General features: G+C 38.7%; 1 protein-coding gene across 17 annotated transcripts in view; it reads left to right on the forward strand.

Moving 5' to 3' along the window:
* Positions 1–15763, forward strand: part of TIA1 (TIA1 cytotoxic granule associated RNA binding protein) — a 40597-nt gene extending 24834 nt beyond the window's left edge. For 9 of the 17 annotated variants that reach the window (XM_047781839.1, XM_047781843.1, XM_047781841.1 and 6 more), the window contains 6 exons: positions 2398–2506; positions 2893–2988; positions 3104–3188; positions 4095–4218; positions 5062–5207; positions 6300–8991. In XM_047781839.1, coding sequence (XP_047637795.1) covers positions 2398–2506; positions 2893–2988; positions 3104–3188; positions 4095–4218; positions 5062–5207; positions 6300–6426 — 687 coding nt within the window. In that variant the 3' untranslated portion in view covers positions 6427–8991. Of the gene's footprint in view, positions 1–2397; positions 2640–2892; positions 2989–3103; positions 3189–4094; positions 4219–5061; positions 5208–6299; positions 8992–12463 lie in introns of those variants that run through there. The other 8 variants (XM_047781840.1, XM_047781842.1, XM_047781846.1 and 5 more) reach the window with 5 other exon arrangements.
* Positions 15764–16712: the final 949 nt, after the last annotated feature.

Here is a 16712-nt window from a genome sequence, read left to right on the forward strand (position 1 = left end):
TTGTCACGGCTGTGGCACGGGTTCAACACCAGGCCTGAGAACTTGTGCATGCCTCAGGCACAGCCAAAAGAAAAAAAAGTTAAAAAAGAGAGAGAGTTTCTGTCATGACATGGCTCTGTGGAAATGAATCTGACTGGTATCCATGAGGACACAAGTTTGATCTCTGGCCTTGCTCAGTGGGTTAAGGATCTGGTGTTGCCATGAGCTCTGGTGTAGGGTACAGACGTGGCTCAGATCTGGCATTGCTGTGGCTGTGGTGTAGGCGGCAGCTGTAGCTCCGATTAGACCGCTAGCCTGGAAACCTCCATATACCTCGGGTGCGGCCCTAAAAAGCAAAATGAAAAAAAAAAAGAATATACATTTTCTTTATGTGTGTCTCAAAATGGGCTTTTAGGAATTCCCTCATCGCTCAGTAGGTTAGTGATCCGGCCTTGTCAGCTGCTGTAGCTCTCTGGTTATAGCTGTGGTGTGAGTTGTATCCCTGACCCTGAAACTTCTGCAAGCATTGGGCAGAAAAAAAAAAGGCATAGCTTTTAGCCTTGAATTTTCCTGTTCTTTTGTGCTAGGTTAAGCCCACATTTGACACGTGAGGACCAAAGCTGAACACCATTTTCTTTTCAGTCCACTCTAAGATGGCTTTTGTTATTAGTCTCTACCAACACTACTCTTTTCAAGTTCACCTCTTGACTTCTGCTTGCTTGGCTCTGTGGCAGGACATTTTTGTGGATTTCTTCCTTCACAACTGGCTATTCCTTCTTAGTCACCTTAGCTATTGATTTCTTCTTTACCCAGTTTTCAGAGTTTGCTTTTTTTCAGGGCTCTGTTCTAGGATACTGTCCTTTCTCTATAGTCATTCTTCATGACTCTGAATTTTATATCACCAGCTTGGTTTTCTTCACACTTACCAACAAATGAGCTTCTTTTAGATGTCTTACAGACATCTCAAACTAATGTGTCTTAAATGGAGGTCTTTATTTCAAACCTGTTCCTGTCCTCCCTCCCAGGCTTCCCATTTTCATGAATCCTAGCACTATCTTCCCTACTGCCCAAAGATAACTAAGAGTTATCTTTGATTCCTCCCCTTTACTTACTATACACAGCTCCTGCTCCCCCCAATTCTTTTGACTCTTCCTTTAGATTATGTCTGCTGCTACTCTACTAGTCCTGGCCACCAACATTTTGAAAAATCTGGATATTGTATTAATCTTATAAAATATCTTTCTCCTCGTACTACCTGTCTCCCTAGACCATTTCCTCCTAACACTAAGAATGGCTTTCTTAAAACATAAATCAGGTCATGATATTCTGGTACCTTAAACTTTTCCTTTTTCCCTCTAAAACTTTTCCTTTTTGCACACTAGATTCCATTGAAGCTAGTCATCTTTCACATGCTTCTTTTAGTTGCATACCAAACTCTTTCCTGCCTTAACACATTTTGCAATGCCTTTCCCTCTCCCAGAAACACTCTGGTGTTTTAACTTTTCTAGCTCCCATTCTCTCAGTTTCAGCTTAAATGTCATTTCAGAGAGACTTCCCTAATCATGCTGTCTAAAGTAGATCCCCATGCCCATATCTCAGCATTTTTTTTCTATCATGGCATTTGTTACTACTTGTCCCCTGAAAGAATGTAAGCTCCATGGCAGCAGAAACCATGTCTACCTTATTGACCAACGTTCCCTGGCACTTAACCTACTGTCTAGAATATGATAGCTATTCAATATTTACTTGTAAGGTAAATGAGAAACCATTAAAAGCTTGCTAGATTGTAAAAAGTGAGATTTTCATCTGTAGTAGTCTGAGCAGTTAAAAGTACCACTGCAGGAGTTCCGTTGTGGGGCGTCGGAAATGAATCCAACTAGGAACCATGAGTTTGTGGATTCAGTCCCTGGCCTTGCTCAGTGGGTTAAGGATCTGGCATTTCCCTGAGCTGTGGTGTAGGTCAAAGATGTGGCTCAGATCCGTGTTGCTGTGGCTGTGACTTAGGCCAGCAGCTATAGCTCTGATTGAACCCCGAGCCTGGGAACCTCCATATGCCACGGGTGCAACCCTAAAAGGACAAAAGACCAAAAAAAATAATAATAATAAAATAATATAAAAATTGTAAAAATGAACACAACTTGAATTTTGGATAAAAAAATAGAATTTTGGGGATTTCCTGTTGTGGCTCAGTGGGTGACGAGCCCAACTAGTATCCATGAGGATGCGGGTGGGTGTGGCCCTAAAAAGAAAAAAAAAAGTACCATTGCATTTTGGGAAGTTGTAATACACTGTGTATTTCATAAAGCACTTTCATTCAGAAATCATTTGTGAAAAGCAGCTATGAGATTTCTCTATTGCTAACAATTGTTTAACATCAGCTAATAGTGGCTTCTTTGTCATTTCTAATGTGTGAAACAGGATGCCGAAAACGCCATTCAACAGATGGGTGGCCAGTGGCTTGGTGGAAGACAAATCAGAACTAACTGGGCAACTCGAAAGCCTCCAGCTCCAAAGAGTACATATGAGTGTAGGTGTATTGGAGAAGAAAAGGAAATGTGGAATTTTGGAGGAAAATACACTAGATTTTAAATGTTAGAGCTGTTCCCGGAGACTTATTGCAGAAATAGATGAGAAGCAAATCAAGACTACTGTTCAAAAATGTACTTAGTTTTCATTTTTGTAATTATAAATAATAAATTATATCTCTTGTCAAGTCTCCTATTAAATAGAGAATACTAAGTAATTTTTTAGACATTCTTTGGGGTGGTTTAATCCTCAATCAAATGTAATATGTATTAAATAAGCATTTTGATCAAGATAAAATTACTGTTATATTAGTGTAGTTAATGTTGCTTTCCTCTTTCTGAACATTTTAATTTAGTGAATTAAAAACATTAAACTTTGCTTCTGCAGCAAACACCAAACAGCTATCATATGATGAGGTTGTAAATCAGTCTAGTCCAAGCAACTGTACCGTATACTGTGGAGGTGTCACTTCTGGGCTAACAGGTATGGGGGGCTTTACCTATGTGGCATCTTGAGATTAACTTTTAAACTGTAAGGCTTAGTATTTGTAGCAATTAATATAACTTTGTGTGGTTTGTTCTTGGTTTTTGTCTAACAGAACAACTAATGCGTCAGACTTTTTCACCATTTGGACAAATAATGGAAATTCGAGTCTTTCCAGATAAAGGATATTCATTTGTCCGGTAGGGATAGTTTTTAAAGTTTAAAAAACTTTTCCCCCTGAATCATTTTTGAACACTTAGTGGTTTTCTTTAAAATTTGCTTTGGTTATAAAGAAATAGAAATTGTGGAGTTGCAATTGGGGCTCAGTGGTAATGAACCCAACTAATATCCCTGAGGATGCTGGTTGGATCCCTGGCCTCACTCTGGGTTAAGGATCCGGCAGCTCTGCTGTGAGTGGTAGTGTAGGTCACAGATGCGGCTTGGACCCTGTGTTTTTGTGGCTGTGGCAAAGGCCAGCAGCTGTAGCTCCAATTTGACCCCTAGCCTGAGAACTTCCATATGCAGCAGGCATGGCCCTAAAAAAGCCAAAAGAAATGAAATTTCTGTAGTATTTATCATATTTGCCACTTTTTAAATAGCTCCCTCCTTCCAACACATGGCAAAATAAAACATTCTCTACTAAAAGAAGTTTCTTCAGAACTGCAAGATCTTTGTAAAAACAAAAACGTACCATTGTATTGATTTTTTAATATGAACGGCCTGTTTTATGTTTTACCTCATTTTGATTTTTAAAAATAGGTTTTATTCATGTATTTTAAACACTTTATATTGATAATTTTTTTTTTGTCTTTTGTTGTTGTTGTTGTTGTTGCTATTTCTTGGGCTGCTCCCGCGGCATATGGAGGTTCCCAGGCTAGGGGTTGAATCGGAGCTGTAGCCACCAGCCCACGCCAGAGCCACAGCAACGCGGGATCCGAGCCGCGTCTGCAACCTACACCACAGCTCACGGCAACGCCAGATCGTTAACCCACTGAGCAAGGGCAGGGACTGAACCCGCAACCTCATGGTTCCTAGTCGGATTCGTTAACCACTGCACCACGACGGGAACTCCCTATATTGATAATTCTTAATATCATTTTCAACAGGTTCAATTCCCATGAAAGTGCAGCACATGCAATTGTTTCTGTTAATGGAACTACCATTGAAGGCCATGTTGTGAAATGTTACTGGGGCAAAGAAACTCTTGATATGATAAATCCCGTGCAACAGGTGAGAGGGTTCTGGACTTCATAAAGTAATTGCTGAGCTAAGAGGTATTTTTAAATGAAATTGTTGATAATCCTTGTTAATGTTTCTAGCATTAGATAGACTATAAGGGCTCTTCCTACATGTATTATAGTTCTAGAGTGGTGGTTCATGGATTGCAGCGGTGACATGATGAATGTGACCGCCTCAGGTGACTCATGCTCACACAATGGATTTTAAAATGCTCTGACAAACTTAACAGGGTGTTAAATTTTTTCTAATACTTGGTATATTTCTTCACATACTATTTGGAGAACTCACAAGCATGCTTGATTCAGTTGAAATAAAAGCTATAAAGGTATTTGTATCTTAGCATTTTTTTCCAGATTTTGCTGCCTTTGTTTTTCCAGGCAGCTTTAATGGTTCAAACTTGATCCCACAAAAGTTTCTGTGAGGAAATTGTAAATGGAGCACCAAGATAGGAGTAAGAAAACTAATTAAGTTTCTTAAGTAAACTGAATATAGGCATAAATAATCTTTATATCTTTCCTATCTAAAATAAACAGTCATTATGGATAGTTTACAAAACATTTAAACATTATACTGATTTTAATATTTATTACTAGGGCATTGCCTGATGTCTTACAAAGACTATGCCATTTAGAGCATTAGTGTAGTTAAAGCACTATAATCTCACTTTTTTTTTTAGATTTCATTTACTTTATAAACTCTTTGTTTACCCCATAATTTTAATTGTAAACATGGCAATATGTGATATGACTATGTAATTGTGTTATTTTAAGACTATATATATATGCATGACATCAAATAATATTAAATTATCTGTTAAATCATTTTACTTAATAGCAGAATCAAATTGGATATCCACAAGCTTATGGCCAGTGGGGCCAGTGGTATGGAAATGCACAGCAAATTGGCCAGTATATGCCTAATGGTTGGCAAGTACCTGCATATGGAATGTATGGCCAGGCGTGGAACCAGCAGGGATTTAAGTAAGCATATTTGTTCTTTTCCTTTATTATTAGCCTTTGGAAATGTCAAGAACTTAGGAAGGAAGAGTAATTAATTTAAGTAATTAGTAGGTAATGTGGCCCTCTGTCTAAAGCATATTCTTTGAAAGACTTAGGGAGTTATAAGAATTTTGGTAATGCCGGAGTTCCCGTTGTGGTTTAGCAGAAACGAATCTGATTAGCATCCATGAGGACGCAGTTCGCAGATGCAGTTCGACCTGGTGTTGCTATAGCTGTGGTGTAGGTCAGCAGCTACAGCTCTGATTCGACCCCTTACCTGGCAACCTCCATATGCTGCCGGGTGCAGCCCTAAAAAAAGACAAAAAAGAATTTTGGTGATCCTTAGTAATGAATCAGTGAATATTTCAGTAAGAAAATAACAGTTGTTAAGCTTCTTAATATGACTAATGGCCACTTAGCCATTCTTGGATGCAGTTATTTTGATACTAGTTGCTTTATTCATTATACTTTTTCTCTGTGCAGAAGGGTTTATTCATACATTGTTCAATGGAAGCTGCTTTAAACTTCGTGAATTACGCAGTTTTACTTAAATTCTGAAAAACAAACTGGAAATTAAAACACTTTGCAGTTTTTATTTAAAAAGAATCTTGTAATATTGAAAAAATTTAATGAGCTTACGTATGCTAATAATTACTTTCATTTCTTCTTTGAGTAATATAAACACAAGTCCATAGCATACTAAATGCTAAGTTTCTCTCAGGTAGGGTAGTGGCTTGTCCAACATATGTTCAACCCCAGATAGACAGTTTTCTGAGAGTAGAGATGAGGTTTTTTTCTAATTTCAAAGGGAATAAGTGTTTATAAAGGATAGTTTCTTATCTGCAATTAAATAAATAACAAAATTAAACTGTACAAATTAAAGCTAAAAGAATGCCTATTTTTTTTTTAAAGAAAAAAGCTTTTGCCTTTGCTTTCCCTGGCATAACAATATTCTTATCTTTAGGCTTAAGAAAAAGGATATTTCCCATGTTTGTGTTATTTGTTCTTGGCATTACATTTTATTTTAATCAGTGGGTTTCCACTCCCCTCTGCTTCTTTCACATTCTCTACCAGTCAGACACAGTCTTCTGCACCGTGGATGGGACCAAATTACGGAGTACAGCCACCTCCAGGACAGAATGGCAGCATGATGCCTAGTCAGCCTGCAGGGTATCGAGTGGCAGGGTATGAAACCCAGTGAAAGAGGACTCTAGAAGCTAAAGCCAGTGGCTTGAGGCTACAGGGAGCGTAGTAGAGCTGTTGTTTACTTAAAGATTTATCAAATCAGTCAGTGCAAATGTCAGATACAATGTATTTATTTAAAAGATTCATTTTTTAATCATGAAATTACTTATCATCCGCATTGTTTTAAAGAGAAACAAGATGCTGGATGTCTGCCAATTTTTGCCTTCATTACCTTTTTTGATAAAGTTTCTCAGATCCTTGTTTCAAATACAAATGCAGGGATTGCTGCCACTTTTTTAAAATTGAGGCAGAAAATTGCACAATGTTGAACTTTTTTCCACTGAAGTAGCGTGCAGTTCTAGTTTGCATTCCTGATATGATTTTAAACATGTAATATGATTTTTAACATATAATATAATATGTTAAAAAAAAAAGAAAAACCAAAACTGTGCAGAGTCTAGAAGTTTGTTGTAATCTTCAGCTTATGCACAATTGTGTTTTAGGTTTTTTTTTTTGAAAAAGGCTTTGTTTGAACTGTCCCATCTCCACCGTTTTCCCTCTGGGGTTTTTAAATATAAATTATTAGTTTACATCACTTTTGTATCTACATTTTTTCACAAATTTGTCTTGCCTTATTAAAGTTCTGTAACATACTTAAATGGAAAAAAATGATGTTCATTTAGATTGAAAACTTTTCTCAGATGGATTGATAATTGCATTCATCTTGTGTTTTATATGAGAAGGTGCCTCAAGAATTCCCTGTTGAATTTGTTTAAAAGAGTTTTTACCTTCTGTGATAAACTTCGCTATGTACCAGGAAATATAAAAACAAAAATTTGTTACTAAAGAAAATCTCTGACATGTGATAAGTTCTTATGAACCCCTGTTAATTTCATGTGTCAAATTCTACATTAACATGTATTATTTCATTATGTAAAATGTTTTAGCAATTTAATATTTTGCACAGTTAGTAAACTTTGTATGTCATTTCCTCCTTAAAGGCATCATGCAGAGTCCACAGATTTATAAGGTTTCGTTTGCATGTGAATATCAAATACACACTTTGGTAGTCTTTGAATACAAAGTCATCTGCTCTTGTTTTTCAAGAATTTTGAGACACAAAGTTGTATGTAAAGGAATATATTAATTTGCCATTTTCTAGATATACTTACTCCAAAAGAGTAAATCAGCTTGATTTTAATATGTACAAATGATAGCTGTGAAACTGTAGAATATCCTTATGTCAGGCTTGGGGTTTGTTGTGAACTCCAAAATTAGCCTGAATGACCAGCCGGGCAAAGCATTTTTTAAATGTTCAGAGGCCAAAAGATAAACAAACAAACAAAAAACCCTTAAAATCCTACCTCCTTAAACAGCCTTCAAAGAGGAGAATCCTCAGTGCAATCATTACTTTGATTCTTTTGGTACCTGTTTTCCTGGAGTTCCCAATTTTATTATTTTGGGGTGACTCCGAGCATTAAGAGGTTTAATCTTTGATGGCATTGTCCTAGTTTTGAAATTTCTAGTACATTTCAAAGTCTCTAAGAATTGTGAGAGCTTTTGTTTTATTTTCAATGAAAGTCACAAACTCTTCTCCTTTGATTCACAAAGGTGAAGGGTCCCCAGTACACATATTTGGATACTTGGTTGTTTTTAAGACCTTCAGAGAGCTCCTAGCATTTTATTTACAGACAGAAAAGGCATGTGGAATCTTAAGGCTTTCCTGGCCTGTATCCTCCACGTAATGACTCTAAGCTGGTCTCTAAGCCAATATTCTACAAACCAGCGCCCAGGAAAGACAGCTCATAAGTGTATAATTCTTTGGAGCTCAATTCTATGCAGTCGTAGTAATGTTTCATTAAGTCACTGTGTATTTTTAAGTGTTGATACATTAAAAGTTGCTTTATGCAAGATGAGTAAATTTTTTAAACACTTGAAATTTTTACTTCCCTGATAACTTCTGCAGATTAGGGCATGTAACCAAAAGCAGCTTAAATCAAATACTCAAAAAAATAAAATAACAGGATGCTCTTTTTAGATTCTTCTAGTTTGTGTTCCTATTTCAGGACCTTCATTATTTTTCTCTTATTCAAAAATATTTTATGTCCTATACATTTATGGACTGCAGGGTAAATTATTTGGGCATGAATAAGCAAAAGTATAGTTTTTCTTTCACTTTGACTAATTCAAGTAATAACACTTCTTTTTGGCCAATATTTTCTTGCTGCACAATTCAAAAAAGTACATTGTCTACTTTTTGAGAAGAAAGTAGTATTACTCAAAAGTTTACTACTGACAAATTTGTATTTCAGGAACATTGCTAATTTTGCTTTAAATCTTTCAGTGTTAAGACAAATCATTTTAAAATTTTACAGTCTAAAAGTCATACTGGTATTAGTATCAGGTAAGGAAATTAAAGTTTTAAAAATAGCTTCATTCTCTTCAATATGCATTCAGATTTTACTTTAAAATACATCTGGTACTGTAAAGAACCTGAAGTGGTTCGCACTTAATGGGTCATTAATCCAGTATTCTTTGCCCTGACTGTTTGGATATTAAAGTTCCTTTATGTTTTCTATAACCTTTGGGAGCTTCTTGCAGTGATTATTGTGTGTGAGAGGTTTTATTTTCTTTTTAGTCTAGCCATATTGTTGTATTCACTCAGGTATTTGTTAGCTTTCTTTTTAATCTTATTCCAGAAACCGTGGTTTGCATTGGGTTACTATTTAATACCACAAAGAATTGCTATAAATTTAAATCATGAAATCAGGATCTCATTTTCCTTATTGATACTACTACCTCCCTGTTGAAAATGAGATTCACGTTCTGGTTTTATTCTTCTGCTATTTCATTCCTGTGCTTGCTCATCTTCCTTTTGCATATGTTAGAGTTGTATTACTTTTGAGAAGACAGTTGATAAGGACTAGATTGCATACACAGAGACTTGAGTTTACTAAGAGCTATAGAATGCTCTTGAGGTTACAGTTGAATTAGAAAATAAAATGTGTTTACAGGCGATAATAAGCAAACCCTTTCAATGAGTGATTTTTGTTTTGTTTTTCTTAGGGCCACAGGTGCGGCATATGAAAGTTCCCAGGCTAAGGGTCGATTTGGAGCTACAGCTGCTGGTCTGTGACCTACACCATAGCTACCCTGGATCACTGACCCACTGAGCGAGGCCAGGGATCAAACCTATATCTTCATGGATACTAGGTGGTTTTGTTTCTGCTGAGCCACAAGAGGAACTCCAAGAACGATAATTTCTTTCTTTCTTTTTTTTTTTTTTTTTTCCCTAGCTAGGGGTCGAATCAGAGCTACAGCTGCCGGCCTACGCCACAGCCACACGGGATCCAAGCCGTGTCTGTGACCTACACCTACACCTCAGCTCACAGCAACACTGTATCCCTAAGCCACTTAGCAAAGCTAGGGATCAAACCTGTATCCTCATGGATCCTAGTTGGGTTTGTTAACCACTGAGCCACAGAGGGAACTCCAGGAGTTTTTTTTTCTTTTCTTTTCTTTTTCCTTTTTTAGGGCCGAACTTGCAGCATATGGAGGTTCCCAGGCTAGAGGTTGAATTGGAGCTACAGCTGCCGGCCTATGCCACGGTTCACGACAGTGCCGGATCCTTAACCCACTGATCGAGGCCTGGGATCAGACCTGCAACCTCATGGTTCCTAGTCGGATTCATTTCCACTGCGCCACAACAGGAACTCCAGGAGTGATGATTTCTAAAAACAAAATCTTTTTTCTTTTCTTTTTTTTTTTTTTGGTAGGGGTATTATATTTTTTCTAGTCACTGCATTTTAACAGTTTAGAATTTGAAAAACATAGCTCCAAACAACAAAGTTTAATATAAGAGCCTTGATAAAATGTATGTGAATGTGTCTCAGTTGAATAAGACTTTACACTATGGCCTCTAATGTTAGGGGCTAAAGTTATTCTGATAATAATTCACCTTTTAAAGGAAAAAGTAGGTGTCTGACTCAGGGTTACTAGGCTAGAAGGAGATACTGTACAGAAATAGGAACTAAGCACAATTTCACATACTAGATAAATGAGATCCTTAGCTCCTTCTCTGAGTTCAGCTCTTGAATACCAACAGCCACACTTGAATACACCAGGCAAGAATGGGAAGAAAAACTAAACAACTTTTGAGAGAAAAGACATGCTGGCATTTGAGGATCCCCACCAAAAACCAGCTGACCACCAATCCCCTTACAGTGGAGTGTGCCAATCAGCAAGCCCTGCCCGTGAACACAAATCTTCCAATAAGTTTTTAGTGCTTCACTTTTAAATAAAGACAAAGATTAGAAATTGAGAAACAGAGTTCCTGTCGGTTCAGTGGTTGATGAACCTGACTAGCTTCCATGAGGATGGGGGTTCTATCCCTGGCCTCGCTTAGTGGGTTAAGGATCTGGCGTTACCGTGAGCTGTGGTATAGGTCACAGACGCGGCTTGGATCCCATGTGGCTGTGGCTGGCGTGAGCCAGTGGCTACAGCTCCATTTCAACCCCTAGCCTGGAAATCTCCATATGCCGAGGGTGCAGTCCTTAAAAAAGAAAGAAGAAATTGAGAAAAACTTTTATTTTCAAAGGGAAGAGAAAAAAAAAAAAAAGTAATATCCTCAAGATACTCTACTCAAGAAATTAGGATGCTGGTAAAATGTCACAAATTAGGATATGAATAAATTAGGTGAGAATATTCAAAGACAAGGCAATGTTCTAGAACAGAAATCAAAAGTGGAGATAGGAATTCTCTTGTGGCACAGCAGGTTAAGGATCTAGGTCACAGACGAGGCTCAGATCTGGCACTGCTGTGGCTTTAATATAGGCTATCAGCCACAACTCCAATTCCACCCCTAGTGTGAGAACTTGCATATGCCAAAGGTGTGGCCCTAAAACAAAATAAAATTTATCAGACAGAGAAGTTCTCTTGTGGCACAGCAGTAAATAATATAAAATGTATCAGATGAAAAAGTTCCAAGAATAATACTCAAAAGCAACATTAGGAGTTCTTCATGGCTCAGTGGTTAACAAATCCAACTGGGAACCCTGAGGTTGCAGGTTCGATCTCTAGCCTTGCTCAGTGGATTAAGGATCCGGCGATGCCATGAGATGTGGTGTAGGTTGCAGACGAGGCTCGGATCTGGCGTTGCTGTGGCTGTGGTGTAGGCCGGGAGCAACAATTCTGATTAGACCCCTAGCCTGGGAACCTCCATATACCACAGGATCGGCCCTGGAAAAAGACGACAAAAAAAAAAAAAGCAACATTAGAACCTAGGGATCAATGGTATTGTCTTCAAAAGTTTAAATTATGTCTTGGGTGACAATAGAATAAAGTCATTTTTAGACATGCAAGTTCTCAAAAGGTTTTCTTCCTGTTCACTGGCTCCAGCTTCCAGCTGCTGGATGAATGCCATCAAAACAAAAGTAAACCCAGAAAAGATAAGATGTAGCATCTAGAACTGGGATCAAATACAGCAGTGAGATAAGGGAAGCCCCAAGATTACAGCTGTGACATGACCTGGTAGCCAGTCCAGACTGATCGTCAGAGGGCTAGACTTAAGGTTCTCTGACAGGTTGGGCTGTGTAGATAATTGTGTTGTGGGATGTTTTACAGACCTATGGAGAAGGTGAGAAGACTTAATGCTGGGAGAAAGTCAGGCAAATGGGAAGAGGCAATTGTCAGGAAAAAAGTTGTATAAGAAAGGAAATGTTCCCTGAGCCAAGTACATGCACCAAGATAATATTTCATCTTTTCCTGGATTACATTCATAAATATTTGTACTATTCCACTGCTTTGGTTTTCTGTGGCAACTTAATTTTATGTTGGGTTTCTTCTGCCTGTCATCTGTTTCTATCATTTGTTCTTAGTTCTTTGAATCTTTTTGTTTGCTTTTCTCATTTCTAATCTGCATTCCTTAATGTGCTTCCTGTGATGTCCAAACTTGCTTATGTAGTCTTCCTTTTAATGTAGTCTTCGTTTCTGAAATGTTAAGGGAGAGGGTGGTTTCTGTTTCCTAAATTCTACCAATTTCTGTTTCACTTCAGGGCCGTTGCTTCCCTGAATTCTTGTATTTCTTAGCCGCATTTACTTCATTAGATTTTTAAAATCCATGTTGGAAATGTCGGTATATTATTTTCAACTGCTTTGTGGGAACATTTTTCTTCTGAGTTTTCTCCAGGGAAACTCTAGGTAAGTTTTGCTACTGTATTTTTAATTACAGTATCTTTGTACAAATGCTGCATATATGCCTTTCTATTTATTCATATTTGAAACAGTTTTTCCTAGACCACTTACCAGCAGGAAGATGAAAGGGAAAGACCCTGTGCAGGTTTCTCCCCTCCCACCTCTGTGGCTCCAGTGAATTGTCTCCTTAAAAGTTGCAGCCATGGGTCCTCTCTGAGATGTGACCTTGTCCAAAAGTTCTGTACCAGCTCTGAGCTCCCTTGCTTGGTTCCTTCATCTGCTACATTAGGGAACCTAACACCTGCTTTCATGGAGATCCCCTAACTTGCTTTCTGAAAGACATGGACTCTGCACCCCCTAGGTACCTGGCACACCTTCCCTCCCTGCCTTTCCCAGCACTCAAGCTTGGTTAGACATCCCCACAGCAGTTTCCACTCAGGGTTTGGCTCTCTTCTCAGAGTGAATATTTGTGGATGATTTCTGAGGTCTGCCGCCATCAACTCCCTTCCTCACTCTGTTCTTCCCCCACAGCACTCAGTTGGCCTCCCATCCAGGACCACACTTCCACTCACTGTGGGACATGTGCATTTTCTCTGCCTCCCTACTTTCACCTAAGATACTGTTTGTAGGAGTCAGTGTTCATGTTTTTCTTTTTTCTTTTTTGCTCCCTGTGATTTCCAGAAGAAGTAGAAAGATCCAGAACCAGGCTGTTAACGTTTCTACCAGAATCAGAAGCCTAAAGGAATCTTTTACACATGTATTTGATCATGACACTCCCCTGCATGAAAGTCTTCTCTTCAAATTGTATTTAGAATGTAATCTAAATCTTTAATATGTAAAATCTTGAATATGGCCTGCAGTGAGTTCTAAAGTGCAGTCTGTACTTACCAACTGTACAGCAAACCGTCCTCCACTCTCCCATAAGCCCTTCCCCTCCACACTCATCTTTCAGTTTCTTAAGTAAGTAATCATTTTATATGAGTCAGTGTCCAGTCAGGAGACAGAGACCAAGGCTAAAATTTGAAAAGGGAAATTTTAATGTAAATAATGGTTAAAGAGTAAAAGGTTAACTAAAAGAGATCCAGAAGTTGCAGGTGCAAAAACAGTTGTTATGGATAGAGTGGACAATGCGGGATCTAAGTGTTTAGGAGAGCACTGATTTTCTGGCCTCTTCAAAGTGGGCTTAATTACCAAGGAATGTGCAGCCTGGTGAAGAAATGTGCCAGAGGGTATGGGCCAGAGCCGGTCCTTAGAAGCTGCCTGCCATTGTCAAAGGTTGGGAAGCTGGAGATGGTAATTTAGAAATGGTCCGCCGGGTGGGGGAGCTAGGGTCACCAGATTTAGCAAGACCACAATCCCAAGTATTACATGAAACATACTAAAAATTATTTGTTGTAAAACTGAAATCCAAATTTAACTGGGTGTCCTGTATTTTATCTGGCAGTCCAAAGCTGCCGTGGAAGCAGCTGCAGGTGTGAAAAGTGTGGCCTGAGGGTGCAGTTGGGGCAGGTCCTGGGAACCACTGAGGGGAGCACCACTGGGTCGTCTGTGCACTGGTCCACTGGCTCCGGCAGTGAATAAAAAGAAAGAGAACCAGGACCTGTAAGGGGTGAGGCTTTCTGTCACTATCACCTTGCATTGTTCCCCCATTGCCACTGTTGATGAAGCCTAAGACTTAGCCAACTGGCAGAGGAGAAATGTTTCACAAAGCAAGGCAAAGAAGGGTGGCGTGGGGACCCAGACTCCATTTCAGAGCCCTGCCACCTGAATGCCTTTTGTCTGCTCTTTGTCTTCAACTCTCCTCTTAAATGTTTCTTCCTCTAAAAAGCCTTCCTTCTATTACCTACAATCTAGATCAGTAGCCTCTCAAATCATCCTATACTTTTGCTTTATAGCATTTGTCACAATTTTAAAGTTATGTATTTCTGTGATTATATCTTGAAAACTCATGTTCCCCACTAAAATATAGTGACTGTTTTCTTCAATGCTGTATGTACCCAGTAGGTAGTAAATAGTAGGTGCTCAATATGTCTGTTGAATTAATTTAATTATCTCATTCCTGTCTTAACCAAATGGCTTTCTACCATTTGCTGATAGTACTACCAGCTAGAGTACCAAGTGTGAAGTGATAAAAGCTAAAATTAGAGGACCAAAACAGGGCTAATTCGTTCTGTCATGTCAAATAATTTGAAATTTTTTTTAAATCTTAAAGGTCCTAGGGAGCCATTGATCTAATACGTTTTCAGTCAAGATGTCTTCCAGGTTCCTGGCATGAGCCATGAATGGATGGTGGGGCTAATTACTGGAGTGGGAAAAGGAAGAAGGGGAGTTCGTAAAAATAACATGGAAGCTGGTTAGAGGGCAGAAGATGAAAGCTAATGATTTCTGCCTTTGAAAATGTGGAGCTTGGACATGTGTGACATTCAGGTAGAAATATCCAGTAGGTAATGATAGGGAATCTGGAAGGGAGATCCAGGCTGGAAGAGAGACGAGAGTCACCAGCCTTTAGGTGGTAATTCAGCCCATGGAGTGGCAGTCACCCAGAGAGACGCCAGAGTGAGAAAAGGACTGAGGACAGAACCCGTAGGTCCATCAAGCTTGAGGAGGATAGAGACACAGAAGTTGGCAAAGGAGAATGAGGAGGAGCTCCCTGACAGGCAGGAGAAATACCGAAGGTCCATGATGTAGAAATCAAGGAAGAAAAAATTCAAGGAAATAGAAGTAGTCAAGAGCAGAGAGAAGTTGGTGAAAAAAAAAGGTTGGGGAAAACAAGTCCACTGGATTTAGCAATAAGGAAGTAATTGGTAACATTGAGCATTTTCAGTGAAGTAGTGGGAGCAAAATGTGAACTGCGGTGGGTTAAGGAGTGGGAAGTGAGATAGTTATCAGGAGCAGACTGCCTTCCCAGTTCATTGGGCTGTAGAGAGAAAGGAGAGAAGAAAGAGGAGATGGGCTTAAGAAAGCAATATTTTTTTAAATGTCAATACAATAAACTATGAATAAATCATAAAAGTAAATGACTGCTAAAAAAATAACCCCACTATTCACCCATTTGGAAATACACAACAGAAAACATTCATCTCTGTTTTGTATTTAAAAAAAAAAAAAAAAAACTGGAAGGGAGTTCCCTGGTGGCACAGCAGGTTAAGGTCCAGAGCTGTCACTGCTCTGGTCTTGGATTGTTGCTGTGGTGTGGGTTCAGCCCCTGGCCTGGGAATTTCCACATGCTGCAGGCTTGCCCCCCCCCCCCCCCCCCCGCAAAAAAAAAAAAAATGGAACCAAGGTTAAAGAATACATTTGTGTGCGTGTGTATATTGTTTCTCTAGGATCTTTGGGATTGAATGATGGATTAAAGAATGTAAATTGTAAAACTTGTATTATATATTGTCAAATTGCCCTCTTAAAAAGCTGTACCATTTTACACCCCAACCAATAATGTGCAAAAGCACTCATTTGCCTCTACTTTTACCAATGCTGATTGTTATTAAGCTTTTATTTTTGCCAATCTGATGCATGTATCATGATCTCCTTCATTGTATTTCCCTGATTGTAAGTAAACTTAGTTATCTTTTTCCATGATAATTGGCTATTTGTATTCCTTTTCTGTGATGTGTCTGTTGTCCTTTGTCCATTTGACCTTCTAGGACCTTAGACATTATAATAACCACATATAGAATAAATATATTTTATATGTCTTTAGAAAGGAGAGATGGAATAAAAATGAGAGGAAGAAGTGGCTATCAAATGATTAGGCAGATTATTAAACTCTAGAAATTAAAAATACAAAAGCCAGGAGTTGCTATTGCAGCGCAACGGAAATGAACCCATCTAGGAACCATGAGGTTGCGGGTTTGATCCCTGGCCTTGCTCAGTGGGTTAAGGATCCGGTGTTGCCGTGAGCTGTGGTGTGGGTCGCAGACACAGCTTGAATCCGGAGTTGCTGTGGCTCTGGCATAGGCCGGCAGCTACAGGTCCAATTAGACCCCTAGCCTGGGAATCTCCATATGCCGCAGGAAGCAGCCCTAGAAAAGGCAAAAAGACAAAAAAATATATATATATATATATACATATATATATAATATATTTAAGCTGGAGTTCCATAAAGAGAGA

The sequence above is a fragment of the Phacochoerus africanus genome, chromosome 5 (assembly GCF_016906955.1).
Source record: "Phacochoerus africanus isolate WHEZ1 chromosome 5, ROS_Pafr_v1, whole genome shotgun sequence".
Taxonomy (NCBI): Eukaryota; Metazoa; Chordata; class Mammalia; order Artiodactyla; family Suidae; genus Phacochoerus; species Phacochoerus africanus.